Source organism: Pyrgilauda ruficollis, unplaced genomic scaffold (genome assembly GCF_017590135.1).
Source record: "Pyrgilauda ruficollis isolate IOZ18807 unplaced genomic scaffold, ASM1759013v1 scaffold22, whole genome shotgun sequence".
Classification (NCBI taxonomy): Eukaryota; Metazoa; Chordata; class Aves; order Passeriformes; family Passeridae; genus Pyrgilauda; species Pyrgilauda ruficollis.
The window spans coordinates 4,473,141-4,500,236 of NW_024521428.1; the positions used below are offsets into that span (position 1 = coordinate 4,473,141).

Genomic DNA, 27,096 nt, shown 5'->3' on the forward strand with positions numbered 1-27,096 from the left:
GATTTACATTCCTGCCATTGCTGCTGCAACGTGACAGCAGGAATCTGAGACACCCTGTTTAACAATTGACAAGGTATGCCACAGCCCACAATACATATTTATCTGTCACCTCCCAGTGGACATTTACTTTAAAAATAAAGGTATCCTAGATCACAGAATTGTTTGTGTTGAAATGGACCTTAAAGAACACCTAGTTCCAACCTCCCTGCCATAGGCAGGGACATCTTCTACTAGACTGGGTTGCTCAAAGCCTCATCCAGCCTGACCTTGAACACTTCCAGGGGTGGGGTATCCACAGCTTCTCTGGGCAACCTGTTCCAGTGCCTCACCACCCTCATCCATTTTTTTTTTCCCTAGGGTAAGTTCCTTATTAATTCTCCATACTTCAGGCAGGCGCCCTTGACCAAAAGTTGCTCACCCTCATGTTTGTGGGGGTGTAATTCTGATTTGGGTGGTGGCAGGGGGTGTTTCACACCCAAGCTGTGGGTCTGTCTGGTGCAGCAGCCCTGGAGCTGCCAGCCAGTAGAGGTGCCTTTGCTATGGCTGTCCTGCAGCCCTGCACTGTGGCCCAGCCCAGGTGACTGCAGATGGCTCAGGTGATGTGTTGTTGTGTTTTAGATTTGAGTAATAAAGGTTTCATTTCCATTTCACTAGCTTGTTGGTTTTCTTAAGTCTCCTGGTACTTCAGTGGATCAAAACAGCCACAGTCTACTCACCCTCCCATGCAGGTTGTGGCATGAGCATCTGCCACCAATACAGCCCAAAGAGTGACTCTGCAGCATTTAACTCACTATCCAATCAATGGCATCCATGACTTTCTTCTCCCTTAACCATGAAATTATGGCTCTCCAGATGAAGAAAATAGAGCACAAACAGACTACTGCACCAGAAGTATAATTTAAATTACAAATAAATTGTCTTCAGGCTTTGGACATGTACAGTTTTGCAATTATTTTTTAGTTTAGAAACCTTAATAAGCAAAGTAATAGTTTGGTTCTGAAAAGTAAAGAAGAGAGAAGAAAATAAGAAAATCAGTTGTTTTATTTTTACTTGTATTTCTTTTACTAATTCTCCCTAACTCTGTTGCCTATACAAAAATAAAGGAATGGAAAGAATCTCTACCTTTTCCCAAGTTTCTTTAGAAAGAAGAAAAACCACAACCTGCAGAATTGGACATAAATAAGGGAAAAATATGTGTGGTTCTCTACTATTGTTACTTGTGCACTTGCTCAAATGCTATAATTTTGTCATTTTGTCTCTGGACCTGAATGGGCTGAGAAAGGGATAATCAAAGAAGCACACCTCCCCTGATACATATTTTTAGAAGCATTCAAGAATTCACCAAAGTCAGTCTTGCTACAGAAGGGGCTGGTCAACTAAACTGTCATGTACTATTGTCTTCTGAAAGTGGAAATAGCCTGTGTAATATATTATACCTCTCTCTAGCCTAATAAGTACCATATGGGATATTTTTATATTTTATGTATATTTTATGTATATTTATATATAATATACACACACATATGTTTAAACATGTATGGAGACATATTTTGTAAGCATACACATAATATTCTATTCTATATCTTTATATTTTAGCAACTTCCCTTATGTATGTGTACACATATATAGTGAAGTACAACTAACACTTTTTCTACCTCCTTTAGTGATTGCCACATGAGTTCCTCAAGGACAATGGACCCTAAGATGAGAGAGGCTGAAGGAGATGGAGAGGACAATTCAGGTATAATTTCTCCCTTTCCTGGTGAATGAAAAGTGCTGTGACTTCTTGAGCTTCTATGCCTTAGCTCTGTCACAGAAGTGAATTTGTTCATTTAGAGAACTCATTCTGCCTTTCTCTTCACCTTTTTCCAAGAGCTGTTACATGTTTTCAGCATTTTCAGAGGCTTGAAGTAAGATTTTGGTATCATCTTGTGAGCAAGCTAACTTTTTTACTCAAGAGATCCAAGAGTGAATGAAATGCTGACAAGGATGCCTCGCGGGACTGTCATGTCAACTTAAACAGGCCAGGCACAAATGTTGAAATTCTTGTGGAAAACACTGATTTAATTTGAAATAGTTTCCTTCACAGCGCTGCAACTGATCCTAATTTAGGTCTTTCCTCACTGAGACTAGAATTGCTTTTCAAGGTTATTTCTGGATTCCTAGATGAATACTTTGTGATCCATTGAATCTTGTAATCAGCATTAAAAATATTCTCAATGTGTTATAAACCCAACATTTTAACAGCATTAGCTTCCCAACACTGTGCATTCACCTATGTATGCCTTTTCTACATTTAAATTGGTTTTGGTAGCATTGCTCTTATCATCACTATTTAGCTTGCTGAACAAAGGCAGTGGGTTTCCAAGTAATAATTTCTTTTTCATATCCCAGGCAGTTAAGACAAAATTTTTCCTTCACAGTTTAATTACCTCAAGAGGCAAGTAGAAACTCTATTAGGAATGATTCTACACCACTGGTTATTTATTATGTCTCATAAACATTGTAATCCATTCTCCAAGATAACAGTAATTTCATACTATCAGTACAGTCTTGAAAGACATTAATGCAACAGTGGACTGTGTTACGTTTTCCAGGAAAAAAATCCACTTATGCAAAAAATTATAAAGAAATGTTGTTGTTCAAAAATTGGCACATGCTGCTGGTTGCATCTTCTTTATGTTTCTTCACTTAGGAAAGAAAAAATCAAAGTTCAAATCTTTCAAAAAGTTTTTTGGTAAAAAGAAAAGGAAAGAGACATCGTCTTCTGTGAGCAGCAGTCTGAAGTTGTGCCAGTCAACAAATGATGTCGCGGCCTCTCATGACACGCGCACTAGTTATGATTCTGAAGATGAACTTGAGTAAGTCTTTGGACTCTGTTTGGTAAACAAATACAAAATTGCTACAATGTCTGTAGATTAAAGACATCCCAAAATTGCCTCCTCCCCTTGTTCATAATGCTGTATTTTCAAATAGTTGCTTTTTTCCCAGGAAAGTACAAATTAAAATGGTTGATGCAAGGCAAATCAGAAAGGAATTGAATGGGGTGTAGCAAGAAATATTAATGAGAAAAGCTTTCATTTAATCATAAATAAGCTTTGGGTTATAATTTCAAAAGAATGTAATTCCTATCTTCAAAAATGAATTAGAAAATTAGTTTATATCCTATCAGGGTTGTGTTATGCCCCTGAAATGTAACTACTAAGGATTGTTAGACAAGGTTAGATGACTAACCATTTATGCCAGGGTTTGAAAGCGAGGAAAGAGTAATGGAATGACTGCAACTGAAATCAGCAGGATCCAGAGGCTCTGAAGCCTTCTTTTCCTCTGTATACATGGGATTCATCTGGCCAAAGTAAAAATGTCTGCATTTGAGTTCTAGAACCACAGATTCATAGAATGGTGTGAGTTGGAAGGGTCTTTAGAGATCATCCAGTTCCAACCTCTCTGCCATGGACAGGGATAGTTAGTTACCAGCTGCCTTTTATAATCAGAGAGAAGTCAGCATTACTAACAAAGATGGTATCATCCTTATGCATGAAATAGGCTCTGGAAGTGCCTATATCTCGCCACTGTATGCAAACAGGAGCCCAGGAGCCCACCTCCAATGTAAATAGCTTCAATTTGATGTGTGAAGTTAGACCAGATGAGTCCCATCCTGTGTACCTCTTTGCCTCTGAAAACCCTGTCTTCATGTTACTCACTATGAAAAATAACCATGAGAAACCTGGTCCAAACATTCAGATATGTCTCTGGACAGAGAGGTGGACTGAAGAGCCCCTTCAATAACTAAAGAGCAAGTCTTTGCATTGGTGGATGTTGTGCCTCTCAGAACAAGCCTCCTGGTCCTCAGGCAAGGGGTGCTGCTGTGCCCAGGAATGTGAAAGGAAACCATCCCGGCCATTTAAAACGACATTATTCGATGTGGCCACCAGGCAGCGCCAAACAACCAAAAGAAATTATTAGTTTGGTTTTGTTTTTTGCTTTTGCTATCATGGCATTGGCAATAGTAGTGTTAGTTAGTCCAGCTTGAAGCCCTCGGAGTTCTGGGCTGGCAGCACCAGGTGGTGTGAAGTGCTGTTGTTTGACAACTTATTACTTCTTGTTAGACGTGGATGGTGAGATTTTCTTTCCCCCATGTGTGCTTTAACAAGGTCATGTCTGAGTGGGTGCCATCTCTGGCTGTTCTGGCCATATTCCTGTGTTGTAACCTGAAGCGTTGTTACATTATTGTTTCTGAATATTTATTTAGACAGACAAAGACCAGGAAATTATTTGAAAGGAAGGAAAATTAATTTGAACACTCTTAATCTGAGGAGACATGCAGGGTACATCCATTATGTGTCTGGGAGGGATGCATCTGCTAGAAAGAGGAAATGAGGATGGAATGCTGGGATAAATGTGCCCATGCAGCGACACTGCCTGTGTGGCTGCTGCCCTTGTTGAGTGCTGGTGCATGGGACTGGCACCTACTCTGCAAATTGCTATAGATCTGTCTGACCTTGGATGCATTGCAGAGATCACATTTGCACTCAGATAAATTGTTCTTCTAATGTCTCTAATGCATTAAGCAGACATAGCAGGCTTTCCTTCCTTCTACAGCAAGAATGTAGATCAACTCTTTCCTGCTATTGTTTTATCAAACATATTTATAGCAGCCACTATGGGGAAAATGTTACTGTCTGCCATGATTGTTTATGTTTGTCTTCAACGTCCCTATGACAGTATCTAGGATCCAGAAATACAGTTCTTTTTTCTTTTCTGCTCAATTCACTTGATAGTTACATAAACCCAAACAATTATTCTGCACTCATTTATCATTTCATAGCTCCTTGATCTAAAAAATGTGAAAAAGATACTCTTAAAAAATGCTGCATGCACACATTTCTTTTCCTTCTCAGTCAGGGTACGAGCTAAGGTGAGGAAAATGAGCACAAGAAACCTCCTAGCAAGTAGATGTCTGTCTGTGGGCCTCCTCTACCGTTCCCATAAGTAAGCATGGTGCTCATACCCCAGATGCACCATTTGCAAAAGAAGTTACGTAACACAGGCATCAGAAGTAGGAAACAGAATATGAGAGAAACTACCCACAAAGCATCTCCTACTTCCCCCAACTAAGCCACAAAGATTGTCCGTGAAAAAATGTGTCCCACAGGCTCATAAGAGAAAATCTGAGGGACTTTGATATAGAGCACAGCACCTTTTAAGGATTTATGCAAAGGATTCCATGCAAGGATTACATTACCTGAAATATTTTTGCTAATGATCTGTATGACAGAGATATATTAAATGCTGTACCACATTTAGATAGTAAAAGGTAATTATTCTTCCTGTGGTAATGGTCACTCATTTGCAAGACATGGTCTTACATTAGCAAGAAGTCTCAGGACAGACATGTTCATGTGAACTCTATTTTGCACCTGGGCTTGCCAGTGGCACTGTGACACCACCCAGCTGCTGGCTTCCACCCAAAGAGCTTTTTCCATATGACATAACTTGTCTTCTGGGGTTAAACTGTCTTTAACCTTGATTCAGTTTGTTAATGTGACAGATAACACCATTTACAAATTTGTTTTGGTTTTTAAAGGTGTTACTTAGATTACCCTGAATGGCTGTATTCATTGGCAAGTCTGGAATCTTGTTTGTGATGTATGCTGTGCATCCCTGTGTCCCATTCCACATTCAATAGACCCCTTGAGTTAAGAGAAATGGCAGAAAAGTTTGCATATTTTCACTCATTTGTTATATTATTCTAGGACACATAAAGGCATTATGGGAAGCAGAGCTTTGTCACATGATAGCATTTTCATCCTTGAGACTGGGCAGGAGCCTGCAAGGCCAGTAAGAGTGTTTTCTCAAGAAAACATTTCTGATCGGATTAGAGCTTTACAGGTAATTTAGACAATATAATTCTTTTTTCAAATGCAATAGATGGAATGTCTTTCCAGGCTTGATTTTTTAGATAGTATTTGTAGTTGAATGTTTCATTAGTAAGTAATATCTGTCTGCAGTTTACATCAAATGTTGCATTTGTTAATTAGACAGCAGTATCCCATCTTGGTTCTACATAAATGATAGCTGAAAAATGGGTAGTTTATTTGGCTCCCTAAGAGAATGTGTAAAGTCAGATGTCCTGTGCCCTGGATCATTCAGCTGTGAAGTTAAAATAATGGTAACTCATTGACCTCAGCTAACAAATGTTCTGGGGAAACCCCCACCACTATCATAAGCTAATGTATTTTATGCCACAATGAAGCTGAAACTCCAGCCTACCATGAAATTGGGACCTCCACCTCCATTTGGACTTCATGCAAAGCGAACAGAGGATGCTGGGACCAGTTCTGAAGATGATGGATTACCCAGGAGCCCTCCAGAAATGTCTTTGCTGCATGAAAGTCTAAGCTCAGGCATGAGAACAAGAGTGAGTAGTTCCAGTGTTGACAAAAATGGGTGTTTAATGACTTGTTTTACCTATATGTGGGTGGTAGAATAAAGTATTTCGTTTTACGTATCCCTATTTTACCTCTGGGCAATTCAGAAATACCTTACTCAAATTGGGAAAGCACTCACTCTCTGTAAACAGCTACTTAGAATCTGTGTTCCTGTTAAAACATAAATATCACACCAGAAAATGCAGAGCTAGGAAGAAGAGTATGTGATTGAGTGCATGCATGGGAATGCTGTGTTTTTTATAGAGACTACAAAGATCTGCCATGCATAAAAAAAATAAGGCTGAAAAATCTGTATTCGCCCTCGAGTGTGTTGATAAGAGAACTCTCTAATGTTCTTATAGGTTGCCATTGGAAAAAGAAACATAAAATAATCTGATATTTTTTAAATGATAGTTTTGTTAGACATTATTTCATTCTTTATCTGCATGTCTTACACTTTATGTTTGCAGTGTCCTTGCTAATCCTTAAGACTGTAGAGAAAAACAACTTACATTGTCAGTACCTTTGTGCACTTTGTGTAGATGATTTCTGTGATTATATCCACCTTGTTTGTCATCTTTTACTGAATCTCTTCCTCATTCCATCCCACAGTTCTCTGACTCTCACAAGCACCTTAGCTCTTTGAGTTTAGCTGGAACAGGCAGTGAAGAAGAAGAACAGGTAAATTCTGCCAAATGTATTAAGGGACAAGTAATAACCCAGAGTAGTTTTTAAAAGAAATATTAAAAAAATATTATTTTGTTGCCTGTCTGCTGCAAAAAACAACTTTGTATGCATGTAATTGCCTGCCTGTCTGTTTGCTGTTTTAATGTCTGTCTAACATAAAAAACTATGATTATTTATCAACAATTCTGATGCAAAGTCATCCCATTATCCCATTGATAATAATTAATGTCTCTAGAAAAGCTCATATCCTTTAGCAAACTATATAGACATGATTTAATCTCCAAGCACAACCAACCAGATTTAAATAGTGAAGCAGTATCCATTTTTCAAAGATGGGAAATTGCAGTAAAGGCTGCTTGAGTTACATGCATAGGATAAGGGCGAAAGCTTCCTGGAGATGGGAACAGCTCTAGATCCTCTGAAATCTGCCCAGCCTCTGCTTTAAGTATGAAGTAACCTCACACTGACACAGAAAGTGTTTGCCTGATCATAGTGGCTGACACTGCTGCTCAGGAGTCTGAGTCCAGCCTTCAGCTGGATTTTGGCTGTGAATTTTGCTGAAGTGACGTTTTTCAGAGCTCAAGTATAGGCGCATGGATGGCTTTCTTCAATCAGAAGCCAGCCCTTCTGGCTGATTAAAGGGCTGTTTTGGAAAGCTCTGAAGAGTCCCTTTTAGCTGTCCGCAGCTGGAGTCATGGTGGAATCAACACGGGGTAGAGGGAAGAGCATTTTCTAGGAATAGGAGGAAGGGTGGAAGGAAATTGCAGAAATGAAATAGAGAAACTAGTCCTGAGCTGACCATTTCTTGGTAATTATGCACAATTTCAGGACCAGCTGCAGCAGGGCTCAGCAAAGACTTCTGGCCTTACTTCTTAGATTCCTCATGAAGCTGTTTGAAAAAACTGCTTATATGCAGCACAATATTATTATTCTTAAACTAAAAACAACCGAACTCATGAAGGAAGTATTTCTTGAAAGCTGTTATGGGCTCACTGTAATTGTGCCCCATCCAGATGCATGTTTGCTAAAAGAGGATTTATGTCTCCCTGTTGTTCCATTAACATTGCTTTCTGACTCACTTGCTGACTCCTGACTCGTGGCGGTGACTACACAGCTGTTTAGCTTTTTCCACATGCCCTATCATTTAGCTCAGAGTTCTCTTCAACCCATGCCAGTTTGAGAGTGCAGCCAGAATGCAGCTCCATCTAAAGGCTTTCCTCCCAGATCACAGGATCTACTACCTGGCATTTCAGAGAAATTAGCCCTGCTTCTAGAAGTCAGAGGAGACCAGCTGCCAGGGCTGAGGAATTTTGCACAACCCAGACCTGAGCTTTTGGGCAGCAGTGACACCTTGCTGTGTCTTGGCAGCTTTTCTGGATTGAAGGAAGGAATCACAACTCTCCTGTCTAGGCTTTGGGGATGGGGTTTCCTCCTGGCCCCCCACATTGTGCCACCCAGCACAACCAGCTGAAGGATGACTGAGCCATGTGCACATGACATTTGGAGAAAGAGGATTGCCAGCTCTTTCCTTCTCCAGCAGGCTTTGTCAAAGTCAAACTTCGTGGGACAAACAACTTCTGCAGCCAGCTCAGAGCTGGCATTCACTAAGGCTGCTGAAATTTAAGTAAGAAACCAGATTTTGGATTTTCCGGTGTAATGGCCAACACTGAGCACTGCCAAGGAGAAGACATGCAAAGCTCTCGAGGAAAAGCAGGAGCCAGAAGAAAGGCAGGCAAATAATGACGTGCTTTGAAAGAGAACATGTGCTGTGTTTTTATCATGGAGCTGAAATGTCAATGTATTCACTGTTAGCTACTAATGTATAATGCAGCCACCTATCGTTTGTTGTACATTAGTCATGTTTGATTACTAGACTGCAGATATCGTAGAGTTAAAATTAATGAGAGCATCCATTATCCATTATTCAGCATGTCTGAGCTACCTTCTTTTTCTTAAGTAGAAAGTATGATTAGAAGGTGTGGATCCAGCCTCCGCTAAAATCAATGGGAGTTTTCCCCTGGCCATTGAGCAAGCTGTAGCAGGCCCTCACTACACTACAGAGTATCTTTGAGCTGCAGTGCCTATTGCAGAATTCTACTTGCAGATATTGCTGATGCTTTTTCCCTTCCAAAATAAAATGAACACCAACCTGCCCTGCCCTTCTCCCATCCAGCTTCCTTAGTAAAATACCACTTTCAGAAAAAAAGAAAGAAGAGGAAAGAAGAATGCCCACAGAAGAAAGGAGGAAAACTCCTCCAAAGAAGTGAACCAGAATTTCAAGCCTACAAAGGGAGCACTGTAATGAGTTGCCAGAGGTGATGTTAATGCTGTGACAGTTTGGAAATACCATTTTGCCTATTTGCAAAACTGAATCTAAGAGGACGAGGAACCCTTTTTAGAGTTTATTTTTAATTAATTTTCCAGTGTTCTTGTTGCATCATCCCTGGAACTAGGGTAGTTTTTGGTGAAGCTCACCAAAATTCAGGCAAGCTGAATTCCAGCTTCGTGAAAGTATGACACCTTTTGCAGCATTCAGGAGCTGTTTCTGGATGGGTTATTGGCCTCTGCTAGGAGACCATCCATCACTTCTTTTCCCAGAATAGTCTACTAACAAAACTTTGCATTTCCAGTAAAGGCAGATATAAATACATGAGGTAAAAATACAAGCTGACTTAAGTGTCAATGACACTAACTCTTAATTCTTTTGTCTTTGGGAGGGTATTGTAGAGTTGGAAGGGACCTGTTGACATACAGGAAGCTAAAGATGCTCAGCACAAAATAACTGTGGATAGGAGCCTAGACAAAGATGCTGGAGGATGGACCCAGAAAGGAAAATGGCCCTTTAGGTTCTGTAACTGAGTACTCTTCATAAATCCGTCTTCTAAAACATGCTGGCCATATATTTGTGTGCTTTAGATCTTCCAGTTAGATGGGATTTGCTCCTTCCCACTGGGCAGTATATCATAATATTCAAGCAGCTAAAAATGCAGAATTGCTAACACCAGTACATCACATGCAACATTAGGAAATGCAATGTATTTTAAATAAATGTCAAAAAGAAAAAGAGGCAAACATTAAATGGTAGAAAATCTGGCTATTTATTTGTAGAATTGTTTTTTTTGTGTCTTCGTTTCTTTGCTTGATTCTCCATTTGGGGATTTTTTCTTTTTTTTCAGATTACATTGGGTTCTTCTAGATCTCGCTCTACAGATGGTCAGCTGTATATTAGGCATGGAAGTAGCAAAGCTGGGTCTCCCCGGACATCTGACAGTACCATCTCCCCTACAGCCAATTTTGACACTCCACCTGAGCTTTCTGCTTTCTTGGATAATTCTGCTGCTAAGCATAAGCTTTTAGTAAAACCCCGGAACCAGAGAGCCAATAGAATGAGAAAATTTTCGCAGGTACATGCAAAAATAAACAGTGTCACTTGACACAAACCCAGAAAGTTCTTACTGGGCTTTTTACTTCAAACTCAGATATGATAAATGAAAGTGCATACTATTTTAAAAAGGCTGATAAAAGATATATAGTATTTTTAAAAAAACCCATCTTTTTTTTCTAAGCCATCCTAAACACAATTTATCTGATCTCTTGTCATATTTTGTGAAGGGCATAGCTTAGTTTTTCTTCTTTCTTTCTTTCCTTCCTCTCTTTTAGCACTGAAGCTTTCAACTTTTACTACAGTATTTACACTTTCTTGTTTGTGGATTTTTTTCCAACGTTTTAAATACAGTAAAACAATTAATTTTGCTTGCTTACTACCAGAAATATTATTCCTTCTGTCTTAAAATATTACTAGCTGATATTCTGTATTTCTCCAAATCTGTGAATGACCTTTCAGCTCTGTAGAGCACCGCTGTGAGCAGCACAATGATGAGGCCAGTTATTCAGAAAAACACATAAAGCAATAACTCAGCGATCAATCCTTCTTTTCCATTCTAACATTGTTACTAAAGTACGATTGCTTTGTCCAGACTGCCTATAACTGCCAGCTGACTGAGCTCTTCTGGATTCCCACAGAGAGTGTTCACATGTTTTGATAAAACAATTTTTAATATTTTCTTGCCCAACTCTGCCTGTGCTTCTTGCTTCTGGCTAACTGATATCTTGTGCTTTTATGCTTTTGTGTATATGGATTGGGAATGCAGGTGGCATTGCAACTGGGGTTTTTTTGCGATCGCATTTGCAAAACAAGAAGTCGTAAGCACCCTAAAATATCTTTAAAGTGCAGTTTTTGTGTTCTTAGAGTTAGGGCCTACATCCAAAGTATATATTTACCAAACAAACTATGGTGAAACAGTGAGCTAATACAGGCACCATATGAAAAGGCATATTCGGCAGCTCACTACTGTGCTTTCATATAATTCTGTGTAGTTAGCCAGTCCTCACATCAAGTTTAATCACAAGACCTCACAGATAACTACATATTAATTTGTTAACTTTTAAACTACATATGAATTTATAAAGTTTTATCAAATAGTTTAACTCTTGAAAGAAAAAAAAAACTTTTACACAAAGGAAGCAAGGCTGTAATGCTGTATGACAGTGGGATTAGAAACAAGACTGCCACATGGGGCAGATACTCAGCTGGAATAGTGTCATAACAGGATGGATTTGTTAGGCTTTTGCTCTTGCTTCCATGTACCCTTTCCTCTTCAGAGTCATGCTTAAGGAAGAATGGGTTGTTTTATTTTTAATGCTAGTATGGAGTAGCAAAATACAGAGACAGATTTTTCTCTTTCAAGTGTTGCTTTTTGCCTGAGAGCAGCACAACATAGGCAGTATGCTCTGGAGAATCAATTGCCAAGGACAGTCCAATGGCCATTGTTCTGATGGACTTCCCATCTACAAGGGCATGAAGGCACTAGTTGTGCAGAAGGAAATGTCACACATTGCTTTTATATTGGTTAAATGCATTATTCCAGGATCTGCTTAATTAAAGCATCCAGTCTGTAGGTTAAAAAAACTGCAAGGTCAGCACTGGAGGCAAGTATTGCCTTCCTCTGAGATCTCAGCTGTAAATGTAATGATGAATAACAAAAAAGTGAAGCTGTACATGGTGATGGGGCTTTCTGGATTTCTTTTTTACAGAGGACCCAGTCTGAATCTCTGACTGATTTGAGCTGTACCCCAGAGGAAGAAGAAGAGGATGATGCTGTATTCAAACCCAGCAATCAAGAACTGCCATGCAGCACAGCTGCAACGCAGGATGTGGCTTCCTGGCCAAAGCCCAGAATGCCTGAGGACCTCCCCCCTGCTCTGAGACCAGTGATGACTCAGCCTGCTTCCGAGCCTGCTGATGGACAGGAAACCCTGCTACCAGAGAATAAGCCAGAGGACTGCCAAACAGCGCTGGAAATTACGTGTGAGGAGTCTGAGTCTTCATTGCTGTCAGAAGGCAAAGACTCTGCAACTTTTTCCCATTCCAGTTCAGACAGAGGAGTACAAAAGCAAGAAGATTCCTCAGAAACACTGGTTCTTTTGTCTGGGGATGAGTCAATCAATATTGTAAATCAAGAAAATAAGGAGCTTCCTACTGTGTTTCCATTAAATAAATTACCTCCCGAAGAAAATATTTCAATTAGTAAGAATAGTATTGTTTGCTTGGGAAGGTCAGAAGAAAATAACCAGAAGAATGATCAGGTACCTGTGGAAATACCCTGTAATAAAGGGGCAGACAAAGAGTTTACTCTATTGTCAGAGTCCAGCAAGGAGTTTTGTATGGGTCCTTCCCAGCCCACAAACTCATTCCATGTTTCATATCCTGCTTCCTCAATGCAGGTGGGATCATCTGCTTTCTGCTCTCCAGAGAAAATAAAGACTGCACAGGAGGCGACTGCTTCTAGTAAGGAGAACAGTCAGTCACTGGTCCACAAGGAGGAACAGTTGGGGAAGAAAGCTGAAAAAGCAGTCAATGAACTCAATGCCTTAAAAAAGTTTTCTGTTTCCTCTGCAAGGGAGAGACCCAGCACCAGAAGCCTGTATTTCCCAGAAAGATCAGAGTTGGAAAGCCCATTAAATACTGGATTCTTCCTGTCCAAAGCAAAGGTCTCCTCAAGAAATGAGAAGTGGCAAGATGACTTCCAGAAGGAATCAAATCTGGACGAGGAGAAAAGTAGCAGCAAAAAGGAGACTTTGCTGCCAGAGTCCTACTCTGAGAACACAGGCCAACCTACAGAAAGTTTGGCTGGTTATGTTTCCCCAGCTGTTGATGCAGTACCAATGCCAAGCAATTCTTCAGTGGTATCTCAGAATCAGCCAAGTTGTAAAGATAAAAGTCCTTTTCAAGTGAAACTTAGATCCACCTCACTGTCCTTGAAATATGAAGACAACTCACCACCAGAATCAAAAGGGATTAAAAGATACAGTGCAGAATTTAATTTAGAAAATGAGGGATTGACTTCCTTTCTAAGAGGTGGTAAGGCAGAGGTCAGAAAAACAGCCAACACAAACACTGGTGATTCTTTAAATGAGAAGATCAAACCCAAAGCAAAGTCCTCTGAACAGCTTAGTTGCAAACCTCCATTGCCTAAAAAGCCAGTGTTGCAAAGCATAACCATTCCAAACACTACTGCGAGCAAGGAGAAGCAGGACAAAGCTATTCACTCTCCTGAATCCAGAAATGAAGATAGAGACTTGGAGAAACAGTCAACTGCTTGTAAAGTGCCTGGTAAGACTCACAAAAATTTATGAAGTTAGCTTCACTTGCAAAGAGTGATCTTACCTGTGAGAGAGTGTGAGGCAGCACTGTTGAGTCTGCCTGGTGAACATGAGCTGATGGCTCTGCCTTCAGTGAGGCTCTGCCTTCAGTGAGGTTGCTCCCCATTTTCCCTTGCTTGAAAAGATTATCAAGATTATCAAAAAGACAGCAGGGAAGAAACAGCAGACAGAATAAGATATTTGTACCTCTGGTTTTTGAATTTCAGGGTATTGTTTAAAGGATGTTCAAAGTGACACTCAAAAAATAAAGTACATTAGTATGTATTGGAGAACAGAAATAGCAAGCCACTAAGTGTCCCCATTTAGAGCTGCTGCATGGCAAATGAAAATCCAAGAGCCCATATTAAGTGTAGTGCCCTGTGTGGGACAAGTGACTCAGACCTATAAACCTTTTTCACCATAGCATTGAGGCAGAAATGCAATGAGGCCCTGCCACTGCCTGCCATGGTAAACACACCACTTATTTATTGCGTCCTGTGAGTTTTTCTTACTCATTTATCTATCTTTATCATTACTCATTCCTTGTTTAAAACAAAAATTAACAACCCTGCAGCTTCCTGGAGTTCAAAGCCAGGAGAGACCATAAGATCGTGTCTACTGCAGGTTGTTATATTTTACCCTGTTGTCTGTATTATATAATGGGGTTAGAGATGAAAAAAAAAATCAGATCTCTGGAGACTAATTATACACTGTGGACTACAGGCAGAGAACAGAAAAGAAGTGGAAGAAAAGTCTTCCCTGTCCTGGACCTGTATGGGCATGGGTTTGATGTTATGAATGTGAGAAGATGTTGGCCAAGTAAATAATAGGCTGTCTCTGTGCCATTGCAGAGCTTCCCCCCATCTGATTGCTCTTCTCTGACTGGGACCTGTCTCTGAGCTTTGGAGTAGGGAAACACCAAAACAGAAGACGATCTCAGGGCACAGGATGCCACTTGTCCTCTAGGGTGACAAAAGTCTGTTCCTGACCCCAGAGGCAACTTACTGATGCCCTGAGTGACATCTGATTTCAGTTGTCTTCTGCTGCAGCATCACAGACATTTTTGCAGGACTTTGGCCATGTTCACAGTTTCCTTATCTCCCAGCCATCATAAAGGAGGGAATTCATTAAGATCCACAGCTGGATGAGGTCCCCAAAGCCATCCAGCCAGAGCCTCCCCACACCCTGCAGGCAAGGCAGGAGACATATAGATATGTGTATATATGTATATATAGTCCCAAAACTCCCTTTAAAGGCATTTTCCCCTCTGTGCTGCCCTGAGTAGTTGATTATTTGTAGTGATGTCCACATCTCTGATGGACTGAGATTTTGGGGAAGGTCATACTGGAACAAGAAAGGAAAAGACCTAGCATAGCAGGATTGTTCTGGCAGGGAATGGAGGAGAGCAGTGGGAGTACCACTGCTCCTTCTCACAGCCCTTTATCACATCCTTCTTGCTGAGTCCCAGAGTGCCTGCAGATGGACTGGAATGTCTTCCTGCAGTGAAAGACAATGAGTGCTGGAGAAGGAAGAAGGGGAAGAAATGAAGCCAGGAAGCACATTTCTCCTCCAGGCTTCTCCTGTGGCTCCTCAGCCCTAGGATGAAGGAGACTCAGCCCTGAGATGAAGGACTGCCCTCTGCAAAATAGGATCTGTGGGTTAGAGTTGCACCTTGGTCTCCCTGACAGAGATGCATGCACCTGGAGTTTGAAACAGGGTTAAGAAGTCCTGCTGTGTTCCTCTCCCCCTGAGAGTATTACACCAAATCTGTATGGTCTGAGGTTGTTTAAAACGATTGTTCAGATTGGTCTGTGATGACAATTAGTTTTCTTCCTTATCTACTGCCTTCTTTAGACACCTGACCAATCACCTCCCTGTGCTAAGTTGCCCCTTTTCAGCCTCACCTGGCCACCTGAAGTCATGGGTGAATGAGGTGTGCCGACCTCCTCTGAGTGCCCTGGAACCACACCAGGGAAAAGTTTTTGGGAGAAGTTGCACAGTGACCCCCAAAATTTTGTCCCTCTGTGAGGCATAGGAGAGTCATGGGATGCAATGAGGACTTGGCAGGGCAATAGCCCTGCCCAAACATAATTTTAAGCTTTTTGAAAAGTTGCCCTAAGCTCAGTGAGTCAGGACCACGTCTTTGCAACTGCAAACAGGAGAAGTCTGACAAACACCATCAACACAGCCCCTCATGGATCACGTGTCTTATCAGGCATCTCTGGCCTCCGGATCTGCTTGGACACTCACTTCTTTTTTTCACTTTCCACCCACCCAGCCCTCTCCTAGCCCTTGAGTTCATCAGCCTTTTCAAAGAGCTGATGCTGTTTATTTATGCTGTCAGGGAGTTTCCACTGCATGTTAGGAAATCTGTGTGCTGAACAAGAAGACAAGCTGCGAAATGGTGATACAAGGGAATGCAGTTCCCTTCTCATGCACACTCATTTCAAAAAAGTCAGTTTGCTGTGCCGTTGAGGTCAGCAAGACCAATGTGGTTCATTCAGTTCACATTTTAGCTTTTCAGCTCTTTTGGTACCAAAGGAACAGGAGAGCTGATGGGATGCTGGCTTACCGCACCAGGTGAAAGCAGCACTCCTGCTCCCCAGAGCTTTCTGGGGAACTAATGAGGGATTGCTTTACCTCTCTCAGGCTGCAAGGAAGCCCTTTAATGTCTGTGTGAAATTAGCCACCCCAGGAGGGGTCATTTTCTGGAGCTAAAGGCACAAGTCCTTGCAAAATTTAAAAGGTTAAGCTGTGTTGTTTGGAGTTGATACACTTCGCTATAAATCCTGTAAAAGGGCAGAAACAATTACCATATGTTAACAGGTTATTACAGCAGCAAAACCATAAGCAGTACTTGTCTGAATCTGCATATTAAGATAAACAAAAATCAGTGACTGAGGAGCTGTAGTGGGTAGACATCCTCTGAAAAGAGCAAAAGAGCTCAGGGAAGAACGATGGAAATTATGGTGAATGAAATTGGTGTGCATTGTCTGGCAAATGCAGGCTCTGGAATGACAAGAGAAGTGTTTTTCTCTACATCAAAAAGACATTGCTTTAATGCTGTCCAGGCTACAGCTGAAAAACAAGCTGTCTTCCCCCCCCCCCCCGAAAGATGTTGCTTTCTGAGTTGTGTCAGGCTATTTTGCAACATGGCTGTTTTCCAGCAGTGAAATAGACTTTGATGCAAACAGCAGTTTCTTGTGTAAAAAATACTCTTCTGGCATTGGTGGTATAGATCCAATCAAAAGTCAAATACCTCTCAGAGCAGCTTAGGGAAGAAAGAAGTGTCAGAAATACTTAAAGAAATCTTTAGAATAGCTTTGTCTGAAACTAAGGAATTGGGTGTGTATACTGACATGAATGCATGTAGTACTTTAATAAACAAAGGGAAATATGTAGGCCAGGATATTCTAAATGCTATATGCATTTGTAAAGCCCTTCTTAAAATAACTGGAGTTTTATAAATGAGCAAAGATACAACAGTGTGGAATTAAATATGCATGCATAAGCAGTGTTATAAAACAATGACACTTACATACAGAGGGTGTTATCTCCCTGTGTAAAGTTGTTTGGATTAGTTTTGAGTATGTTTGCTTTTAAAACACTCAGGGAATCCACAAGATAGCTTTGCTTGCTGTTAGTGGTTTGACTTTCAAAAGACTCTAAATTCTGGTTCTGACCTTTCACCTGCACACATGTAGGGCAAGAATAACCACTCTTTGCAGTCCTTGCAGGCATAAGATATTCTTTTCCAAGTATAAGAATTATATGTCATAAAGAACCTCTGCTACAATTTGCGTGCACAGAGGTTTTTAGATGTAAAGAAAACAGGTCTCAGATTTAAAGAAATCTGAGGCCATCTCTAAAAAATACAAAGTTAATCCCTAAATCTCAGGATAATGGTTAAATATGTCTTTGCTGTGTTTATCCATATAAGCAGCACACACAGGGAGATACATTTGAATACATTAAGTATATCTGTCTGTCAATAGACAGAAGTATTTTTCTTTCACTTCCTGCGTGTGTGTATAAACCCATACACAATAACAAGTCAATCATGGTTCCTTTTTTACATTAAGATTAATGTATTATCTTCATCTTATTGTTCATGCAACCAGTCTGACACACATTACAGGGTAATATCCAAATATCAGTGAGAAGTGTACACATTTCTTTCCACAATATTTAGGCAGAAGAAATTGCATCTGTAAGATCAGAACATTAGTCTGAGGAAAAAAATGAAGTTGTTTTAGTCAGATACTGAAAGAAACAGATACCTGTATTAAATGGGGTTGCAGCAGGGGAGTTTCCCCCCTCTAGAGGACCACTGAGGCAGGCAGCCCTGATGCTTTCAGACTCAGTGGAGGAGAGCTCAGGGGATTCTGATCTGCAGGAGGGAATTGAGAAGGTGGCTATGGTTCACTTGGCGTCAGAGCTATCCTCAGTGGTTGGTCTGGAAGCTGCAAAAGTGGTGAAGAATGCAGCAAGAAGAGCTGACCTTGTGACTGTCCCGTGTGTGCTTGTTGGCTGTGGGGAGGACATGAAGGGAAGGCTTCAGCAGCCTCTGGGTGTGGTTTCAAGAGGCAACAGAAGATCTCAGTTTACATTAATTGCTGGCTTTAATACATGGTGACATTATGCACAGACTGGCTTGACAAGTTCCGACCTGGTATCTTTCCATTGTTGGTGGCTTATCCCAAGGGGAAGAAGGGGCTCCTTTCTTTCAAAAAAGCCTAAGGCCAAGCCAGCTCCAAGGAAACCAGGGAAAGATTCAATCACGAGGTTAAAGCTGTGAATGAATGAGAGACAAATTGCTGCCAGCAATATCCTTTATTAGCTTATGAAGTTATTAAGGAATGAGTTGAATAGCACATTGTTTAAAATAACATGTTGTAATATGAAATGAAGAATATTATTTAGATTTTAGTTTTATTCTGAAAATCTCTCAAGTGCAGAAGAGGCTCAGCCCTGCTTCAACAAAGGAGATCTGTCAAAACTGACTCAGCTTCAGATGGAGCATACCACTGCTTGCATTTTGTACTTCTTTGTTATCTCCCTAAGAGTGGCATTTACCAGCTGGGAGTTTCTGTGTCAGTTATTGTGCATGTGACATGCAACAGAAGCAGGAATTAAAATCGTCCTTTTGAGTACTTTTGGTTCCACTCTGGCTATCCAGTTCCTTAAATGCTGTGCTTTGCCATGTGGTGAACCATAAAAGCACATGGACTATCTCATGACCAGATAAGACAGAGCTTGTTCAAGGTGATCATACAGTCATGAACACAGAAAGATGTGTGAGCAGCACTTCCCTTGAGAACAGTCACTTCCTGAGAAAGCTTTTTGCTTCTTTGTGTCCGTTAGGGTACCAAGGACTTCATAGGACAGTCTCACCTTAAAGTGCCAGCTCTCTTTACCATACTATCTCCTGAATTACTTCACCACCTTTCATCCTTCTGGCTGGAACAATAGTGCATATATACTGCCAAGAAACTTATCTAATTGGAGGTGGGAGGATGTAAAGGACCTCTGGGCAATGGGATAGATAATAAATAGAGAATATGCCTCTTCTACCTTTCACAGTAATTCTGGCTGATGGATGAAGTAGGAAATACTGCGTGGGTTGCATCTGATGGGGTTTTTTCTGAAGATAAGACACTTCCCCTGCCTTGTCTGCCTGTCTGGCTTTCTGCAGCAAAGACTCTCAAAGGAACAAGGGCAGAATGTAATTGCTTAAAGATACAAGAAAGCCTCTCCCAGCAGCAGATCAGTTCTTGATCCTCTGTAGGTGATACTACTCTGCTGTCCTAAGTTGGCCTGTACATATATATATATATATATATATAAAATCTTCAAGATTATGATGAAGAGCTTTTGTTCCCTACTATCAAAGGGACATTTGGATACCATCTCTTATGGAATGATACCTGTCTCTAATTTGGCTGCCTTCTAGTTGGCATGACTAGGATGTCTGGCATCTCATCAGGGAGAACTGCCTGAAGAGTAAGGGTGCTTGATGTCTTCATTAGAGCATCTGCCTTATGGAAAACATTGTTATAATAGTAACCTCCTGTCATATTACTGCAGGACTGGGAACCCTGTTATCCCAGGGAATGCACAGTGAAATAACAGCAGGATGAATCCTAACTTCATGAGGATGACAGAGAAATGGAAGCACAGGTAGCAATAAGACCATTACATGTCATGCAGTAAATAGAGCCTGGGCATAGTGTTCATTTTGTCAGTGTGGATTGTGTGGTGGAAGCAGAGAAGGAACAACCTTGATGTTTACATAAAGCTCCTGTGGTGTGACAGGGAAAATGGGACAAAACACAAAGGGGGATTTGGAGTCACAGCAGCTAAGATGTACATCACTAGCAGCATCAAGGCAGAAGCTGGATTCCCAGTATTATCAAAAAAAGTTTGGGTGGATTGAAAAAGACCTCCAGGATATAGACATTGGAGCTTTTGAGCACCAAGACATCCTTTATTATTATCAAATATAATACAGCTGCCTGTATTATCAAAAAGTTTGGGTGGATTGAAAAAGACCTCCAGGATATAGACATTGGAGCTTTTGAGCACCAAGACATTACAGATGGTGAAGGATGAAGGAAGGTAAAGAGGTGGTGGAAAAGGATGCATGTGGTGGTGTGTCTGCAGCTGTACCGCCAGAGAGCTGCTCCTCAGCTCTGAGGAACACAGGACATCACCTTCAGTGGTGGCTCATCCTCGTGCCGCAGGAGCGCTTTGGGAGCTGATGAAGCACAGCACCTGGTTTTACTGGGCAATGCGCTAATAAGCCCTGCCCAAATTGCCCACCACCTGAAAAGGTGCAGATGGCTGCAGATGGGCTTAAGGGCATGGCTGCAAGCAAAGGAGGGAATGTGGTGGTAGATGCATTAGCAGACTTCACATCCTTTCAACTGTGTGGCTTTACTTAAGATTCCAGTGAGGTTTGTCCTAAGATACTGAGAGAAGATGGCTAGCAGACTTTGACGTGCTAGTGGTTATCTTGGAGAGCTGTGGAAGTTAAGGGGCACTGATTGACATGTACAGAAAACCATTCCAGAAGTGGTGTAGTCCTTCCATGACAGCTGATGCTAATACTCTTTCATCTCAAGTGCCAGTTCTGACCATATTTGAAGATTTCACCAAACTAGGACAATTCTTACAAAAGAAAGAGTGATCTAGACAATTAGATTAATCAGAAAAGTTAAAAAGGTAGGGGAAATGTGGTCTAAGTCTTCAAATGCATAACAGACTGTTGCAAGGAGACTATGAGTAATCTGCTCGTGTCCATAGTGTGTAGGAGAAGTAGTTACGGATTTAAATTAAAGCAAGGAAGACTTAACTTGCCCAGCAGCCAAAAAAAAAAAAAAAAAAAAAAAAAAAAAAAAGTGGGAAAAAGAGCTGTGCCATAGGATAGGTTGCTTAGGGAGACTTTGAAACCTGTCCTGTTTCTAGAGAGTTAGATACATATTTGTGAGGAAACAGTTTCTATGAAACTGATCTTTCAGCTGATCTTGCCTTGCAGTTGAAGGATAGACTACATGACATATTGAGATCTCTCCTAGCCTTATTCTTTAGCATCCTGTAAAAGAAGATAAAAATGAAGCAAGGAGAGCCAGAAAAAGGCTGATTGGAAAAAACCAAGACAAACCTACAGTGATTGGAAAAAGATGATGGGAGAAACAGCTGTTGTCATGTGAAGATGGTGGTTAGGTGGGATGCAGAGAATTAGAGTAATATGCTGTGCAAGAGGGAGAAAAGCTCCTTCAGTGTTCAGGGACCCTGTTTTATCTGTGTTGCATTTGCACAGCTGGACTTCTGAGTTGTTTCTTCCAGAGGTTTTTCTGCAAGATTGCGTGAGGTGAATGTGAAGGGAAATGTAGGCATCAGCTGGCAAAACATCTTGCTTTGGCATTAAAGCATGGGTCTTTTTCTCTTTTTCATTTTTTAGCTGACATAGGCTTTACAATGTTTTCTTGTTCAAATAACTGCTTTCTCTCTGGTGAGGTATAAAAATGACTTGAGAAAATCCCTGAGCAAAGCAGGTTTGTGGGCTTTCATAATATGCAGACTCCAGCTCTTGGGAGTGCATCATCCCTTTCATCTTCCATGCCTTCATGAGGCATCTCAAATGTGCCTTCAGAAACATTTTCCTGCTTTCCTGATCAGGGCCACTTTCCACCAAACTAGACCATAGTGCTCCAGAAGTGTGTCTGACAGCTCCACAGGGTCCCATGACTGGTTCTACTGTCAGCAGAGCAGCTGAGCCCCCAAGGGGCCCTAGGGCAGTAATCCTTTCTGGCTGGGTCTGCCTTCTCCCAAGTCCCTGAACAGGATGTTGACTAAGTAATAAACTTTTCCAAAGAGCGGGACCACATGTGATTTGAGGATCAGAAGCTTAACTTATGCTCTGCAAGAGCCTTCTGTAAATTTTGATACATCAGTGACCAGAAATAGCTGGGAAAGGTGAAATCAACCTTCTTGGGTCTGTGGTTGCTATTCTTGTTCCTCATTTAAACTGCACAGAAGCTCTACCATTCATTGGGAAACTCAATTTTGTGTTCAGTGTGAGTCAAAAAATGGAGAACCAGGGGGATGGAGCCAATGGAGCTGCTGAGGCTCTTCTCTTGACCAAGTTCTGTTCAGTGAATAGACAGGATTTGCCTTCTCAGAATATTGAATACATTTGAATCACTTTCCCATAACCCTGGATTCTGCACGTCCTTTGGAAGCAGTTGTGAGGTCAGCAGGGTAGTAGTTTGGACTTTCTTCTCCAGAAATTGTCTTTTTTCTTTTTGTGTCACTGAAGTCTCATTTCTGGTAGAGCACAATGGAAGTTACTGGCCCCAGTGAAGACTGTGGTCAGCATCAGCAGGGATAAGTCAACATAAACGTCACATCAAAAGACCAGGAAGTCACTCTGTGGTTTTAGCAGTACTTCTACTTGCTCAGTCACCACAGGGTGCACAGGCACCCATGGCACCTGCAGGCTCCACAGAGCTGGGGAGGGGGCTGCTTCTAAAGGGGTGGAAGAAAAGCAGGAAACAATTAAGGCATGGGCTGCTGCTGCATGTGGGGAAGCTGCTCCTAACGGGGTGGAAGGGAGGCAGGAAGCAGACTCAGGCATGGGCTGCTGCTGCATGGACATCAGAAGAGCGGGAGCTGAGGGCAGCGCAGTGGGGAGAAGTTTGCCTTTGCAACACCACAGTCCCTCTGTGTCCACCTTTGAATTGTGTGCTGCTTGTCTCTAAGATACTGTGGAAGAAGAAGCAGAAGGGGAAGACCTTGGGAAATGGGTAGATTAGAGGAATTTGATTCATGTTTCTGCATCTCCGTCACGTGAGGGCAGTGACACTGTGACTCCAGCTGAACAAAGATGCAAAGCGTTTCTTACCAGTAGAATGATAACTTAAACCTGTGAGCATGGGAAAATTGCTCTCTGGAGACCAAACTAAACAGAATTCCTATTTATCCAGGCTGGTTTCATATCCTGGGACCGATCAGTACATTGGGAAAGTATGAGCTGAAGCTGAATACAACTCTTTTTCCTCTAACCATGTACATAAATAATCTGTCAACAGAGAAAAGCGTGCCTTCCCCCATGGCTGCCGGAGACTCTGGAAGAGATCCTGACACTCCTACAGAGCCAGCCTGGATTTCCATTGCAAGGCAAAAGCAGAGGGGCATGCATCAGGAGAAGGAACTCGACAGAGAAAAGCTTGTGGCTCCAGATAATAAGTCTAATACAGAGAAACAGAATAAAGCAAAGGAACAAACAGAGGTACTTGCAGTACAAATTTGTGATGCTTTTATATCACCTCCTGTAGTATTCTTTGGATCTACTGCTATGTTACCAGTCATGCCATAATGATTACAGATACTTAATGGTGTAACTGTAACTAAAAAAGACACTGCTCTCATAAATGTGGTACAGATTCAAAGTTCTCTGATTGTTCAGATATGTAATTTTGTGTCTCCAAGAAATCAAAATCCTGGAACTATGTGAAGTGTGTAAAATTTCTTGGCATACTACTAGATCTAACACGTGTATTGCATGCTGAAATATCCAAAAGGAAGTGCTAAATTGTAGTCTTTGATCCTCCTCAATGCAGAGGAAATATGTTCTCTTTTAACTATCCTTCTAAGCACAGCCTTTCATTGAACCTCTTATACCTCCTGACTGAGTTAACACTGAATGAGCAGCTTGGTCCTAGAAGCTCCTAGGTAACAGTTTTTAGAGCCCTGAGAAGTGAAATAGGATAAAAATAACTTTTGCATTTGCAGAGAGTTCCAATATATAAATTCTGGTTCTCTGTACATGGATAATTCAGAAGCCCATGTGGTGCCATGGAATATGGGCTGACACTGCCTCTTCAGAGATCCCATGCAGAACAGGGTGATTCCTGTAGCTAATGATCTTCCCAGATGACAGAGCTGTGCCAGTGGAAGTGCTTGGCATGGATGCAGAACACTAACCTGCTGTCTGTTTTGCATCCTGCACAAATAAGAACCCTGCTCTGATGCAGGAGCATGCGTGTCCTATACCAGTATGGCATTCCCAGTGCAAATGACCCACTTTCTTGCTTCAGGTGGCACTGCTAGCACCCCAGACAGCTGTATTGTATCCTGGAGTAAGAGATGGTTCCTAGATGGTGAAAAACAGCGGTGCTTAGATTAACAAGAAATAATACCTAATAAGATATCTAGGCCAACTTCTGAACTGCAGTAATGCCCAGCACGATCCCAAAATACAGTTTCTATGTCAGAACAGGAAACTCCAGATTTTAGCTGGCAAAGATCCCTGAAATTCATGCCATGCATTTTATTTCCCTGTAGCAGCTAGCAGAGAAACATGCCAAGATGCTTCTGACTGCAGCATGTGAGGCTTGGTGCCACTGTACTACTCCCACTTTCTCCCACATGGCACCAGGCACTATCACTTCAGGGTAGTTTTTGATACTGGCAAGAAAATCTGTTGGAGGATATGTTTGACTTCTTTTTTATGAAAAATCCATTTGCCACCAACTGTCCAAAAATACAATGCCCTAGCCCTCAAAATTTGGGAGATGGAAGAAGAACATGAGAGAATGAGGCTGTTTCCAAATCCTGAGTATGCTTGTAGAGATGTGCAAAGGATTTGGAATACATTTTGCAGTGAAGACTATAATTATCCACTCATACCATTATGAAAAAGAGATACTGAGGGATAGTTTCGATTAGTAAAATTGAGTATCATGGATGTTACATGAAAACACTGTAACTTTCTGAACAGGTGTCAGCTCAAGGGGGAGGATTGGGACCAATGTCTGCTGAACTGTGGCAGGCTCCCCATCCACTACTTTGCTCATGTTCTTCCAAACTGAACTCATTCTCCCTGAATTACTTGGATTTTATCCCTCTCTGTGCCTAGGGGCCAGTGAAACAACAATGGAGTAAACCTTCACACTTGGCACCTAAAACCACTTCTGAAGAGCAGAGGAAAGACACAAAGTCTGAAGCGAAGTCTGAAGCGAAGCCCCTGCTGAGAACCAATTCATTGTCACATTGTGTCCCTGGTAAGAAACAAAATTCTTGAAATGTGGGCTGTTACCTCAACCTTGTCAGAAGAAATCCTGCTTGAATGTGCTGCAAAAGGAGTAGGGGCTAGATCCTAATCTCTTCCTCAGCACCACATCAGCCAGGGCAGAGTCTTCTCAGCACTCATGCCTGGGATTTTATTTATTTATTATTTTATTTGAAGTTTTATTTATTTATATTCTTTTGACCAGTTTGATTACAAACAAAAGAGTAAAAAGGGGTAGCCAAAAACTTGTGTTGCAAGAAATGTGAATCAAGAACTCCAGGCCCTTTCACAGGACAGAGGCCCAAATGCACTATCCCAGTGTAAAATGTAAACAAAAATATTTACAATAGCACTCAATTTAAATGTGGCTTCCTCAGCAAGCTGAGGAATGGTGCAGTCACAAACTGTCTGACCATCAGTCCTCCCACAATGAGTTTGTTGTAAATCTCTTTGGTAAATTCAAATTAGAAAAGGGCAAATGTTTTGAAGTAATAAAATTCCTGTGAGTTGGGGGCTGAGTAAAGGAGGAATTCACGTGTGAATACTTTTGCTAATGAAAAGACTCTCTTTCTTTGGCCTGGGTGTTAACATAGGGCACAACAAGGAATCCAGGTCATCATGTTGAGTTTTGGTAAATTTAGTAATCAAAATATATTAGTGATGAGAAAAACATTGTATTATTTAGAGCACAGAATGGTAATTTTCTCAATAACTTACGGCACAAGAAGCTTCCATGTGAAATGTAAAGATTTTCTACCACAGGGCAAGGCATGGGAAGTATTTAATAAAAGAGAGTGCTTAGTTGCTCAGCAGGTAAGTGTAAAATGTCCATGTGCTTTATTCCAGTAGCTCCATCACCTGCACTGATGGATAAGGAGGAAATAAGCCACTTGAAGAAAGCCAGTAATGCTGCTCCCAATCAGCCATCCTGGATGGAGCTGGCCAAAAAGAAGTCTCAAGCTTGGAGTGATATGCCACAGATTATAAAATAGAAGGATGCAAACAAGGAGCATCTTCCATAATTAAGTCAAATACTTAACTGAACTCCTACAGACCAGCAAATCACAGTGAAGAATCTTTTGATACAGAAGGGTTTTATCATACAGCTGTGGAGAAAGTGTGCAATAGGTGCAGTCAAAAAGTTTACCTTCAATTTTGTAGCAATCAGAATTGCAATGGCAATGGATTACTTAAATTATGCTAAGGGCATACTTACACTTTGGAAAATAAAACTTTGGCCTTATGTATTTCCTGCATTTTCTGCTTTTACTGATGTTTGTATCCAAACAGGATCTTTGCTAAACTTTGCTGAACTTCTGTGGTTGCTGGAAAATTCTATTTGTTATGGTTTTCTCTGTTTACAATTATAAGTTGTGCACTTACATCCTGATTCTCTTGATGTGTTTCACTGGAATCATGTGATACACTTTGCACCAAAGCTGTTAGGCCCATGGAGGTATTCCTGAGTAGCTGCTAGTGTGTACTCCATTCAAATGTGTTGCTTGAGCTGCAGGTTTGCCTAGCTAAGCCAGTGGTACAGTTTCTGGAGTCAGGCTGCATTTCAGGAGGCACAAATATGCACATTTATATGTGACCATGAAAAAAATTCCTCAGTTCTTTCTGTGAGCAACCTGGGTTGCACAATTTTCAAGCAGGCAAGCAGTAGGGAAATGGAACTGCAGTTGGAAGCTCAGCAATGCA

General features: G+C 41.2%; 1 protein-coding gene across 1 annotated transcript; it reads left to right on the plus strand.

Annotated features, from left to right (window-relative positions):
- Window positions 1-1,674: 1,674 nt before the first annotated feature.
- Window positions 1,675-26,447, plus strand: CRACDL (CRACD like). The gene is made up of 10 exons (XM_041468555.1): window positions 1,675-1,741; window positions 2,696-2,861; window positions 5,757-5,892; window positions 6,257-6,421; window positions 7,044-7,112; window positions 10,295-10,522; window positions 12,213-13,791; window positions 23,414-23,613; window positions 25,243-25,387; window positions 26,242-26,447. Exons 1-10 carry the CDS (start codon window positions 1,675-1,677, stop codon window positions 26,385-26,387), a joined length of 2,901 nt encoding a protein of 966 aa, XP_041324489.1. The 3' UTR covers window positions 26,388-26,447.
- Window positions 26,448-27,096: the final 649 nt, after the last annotated feature.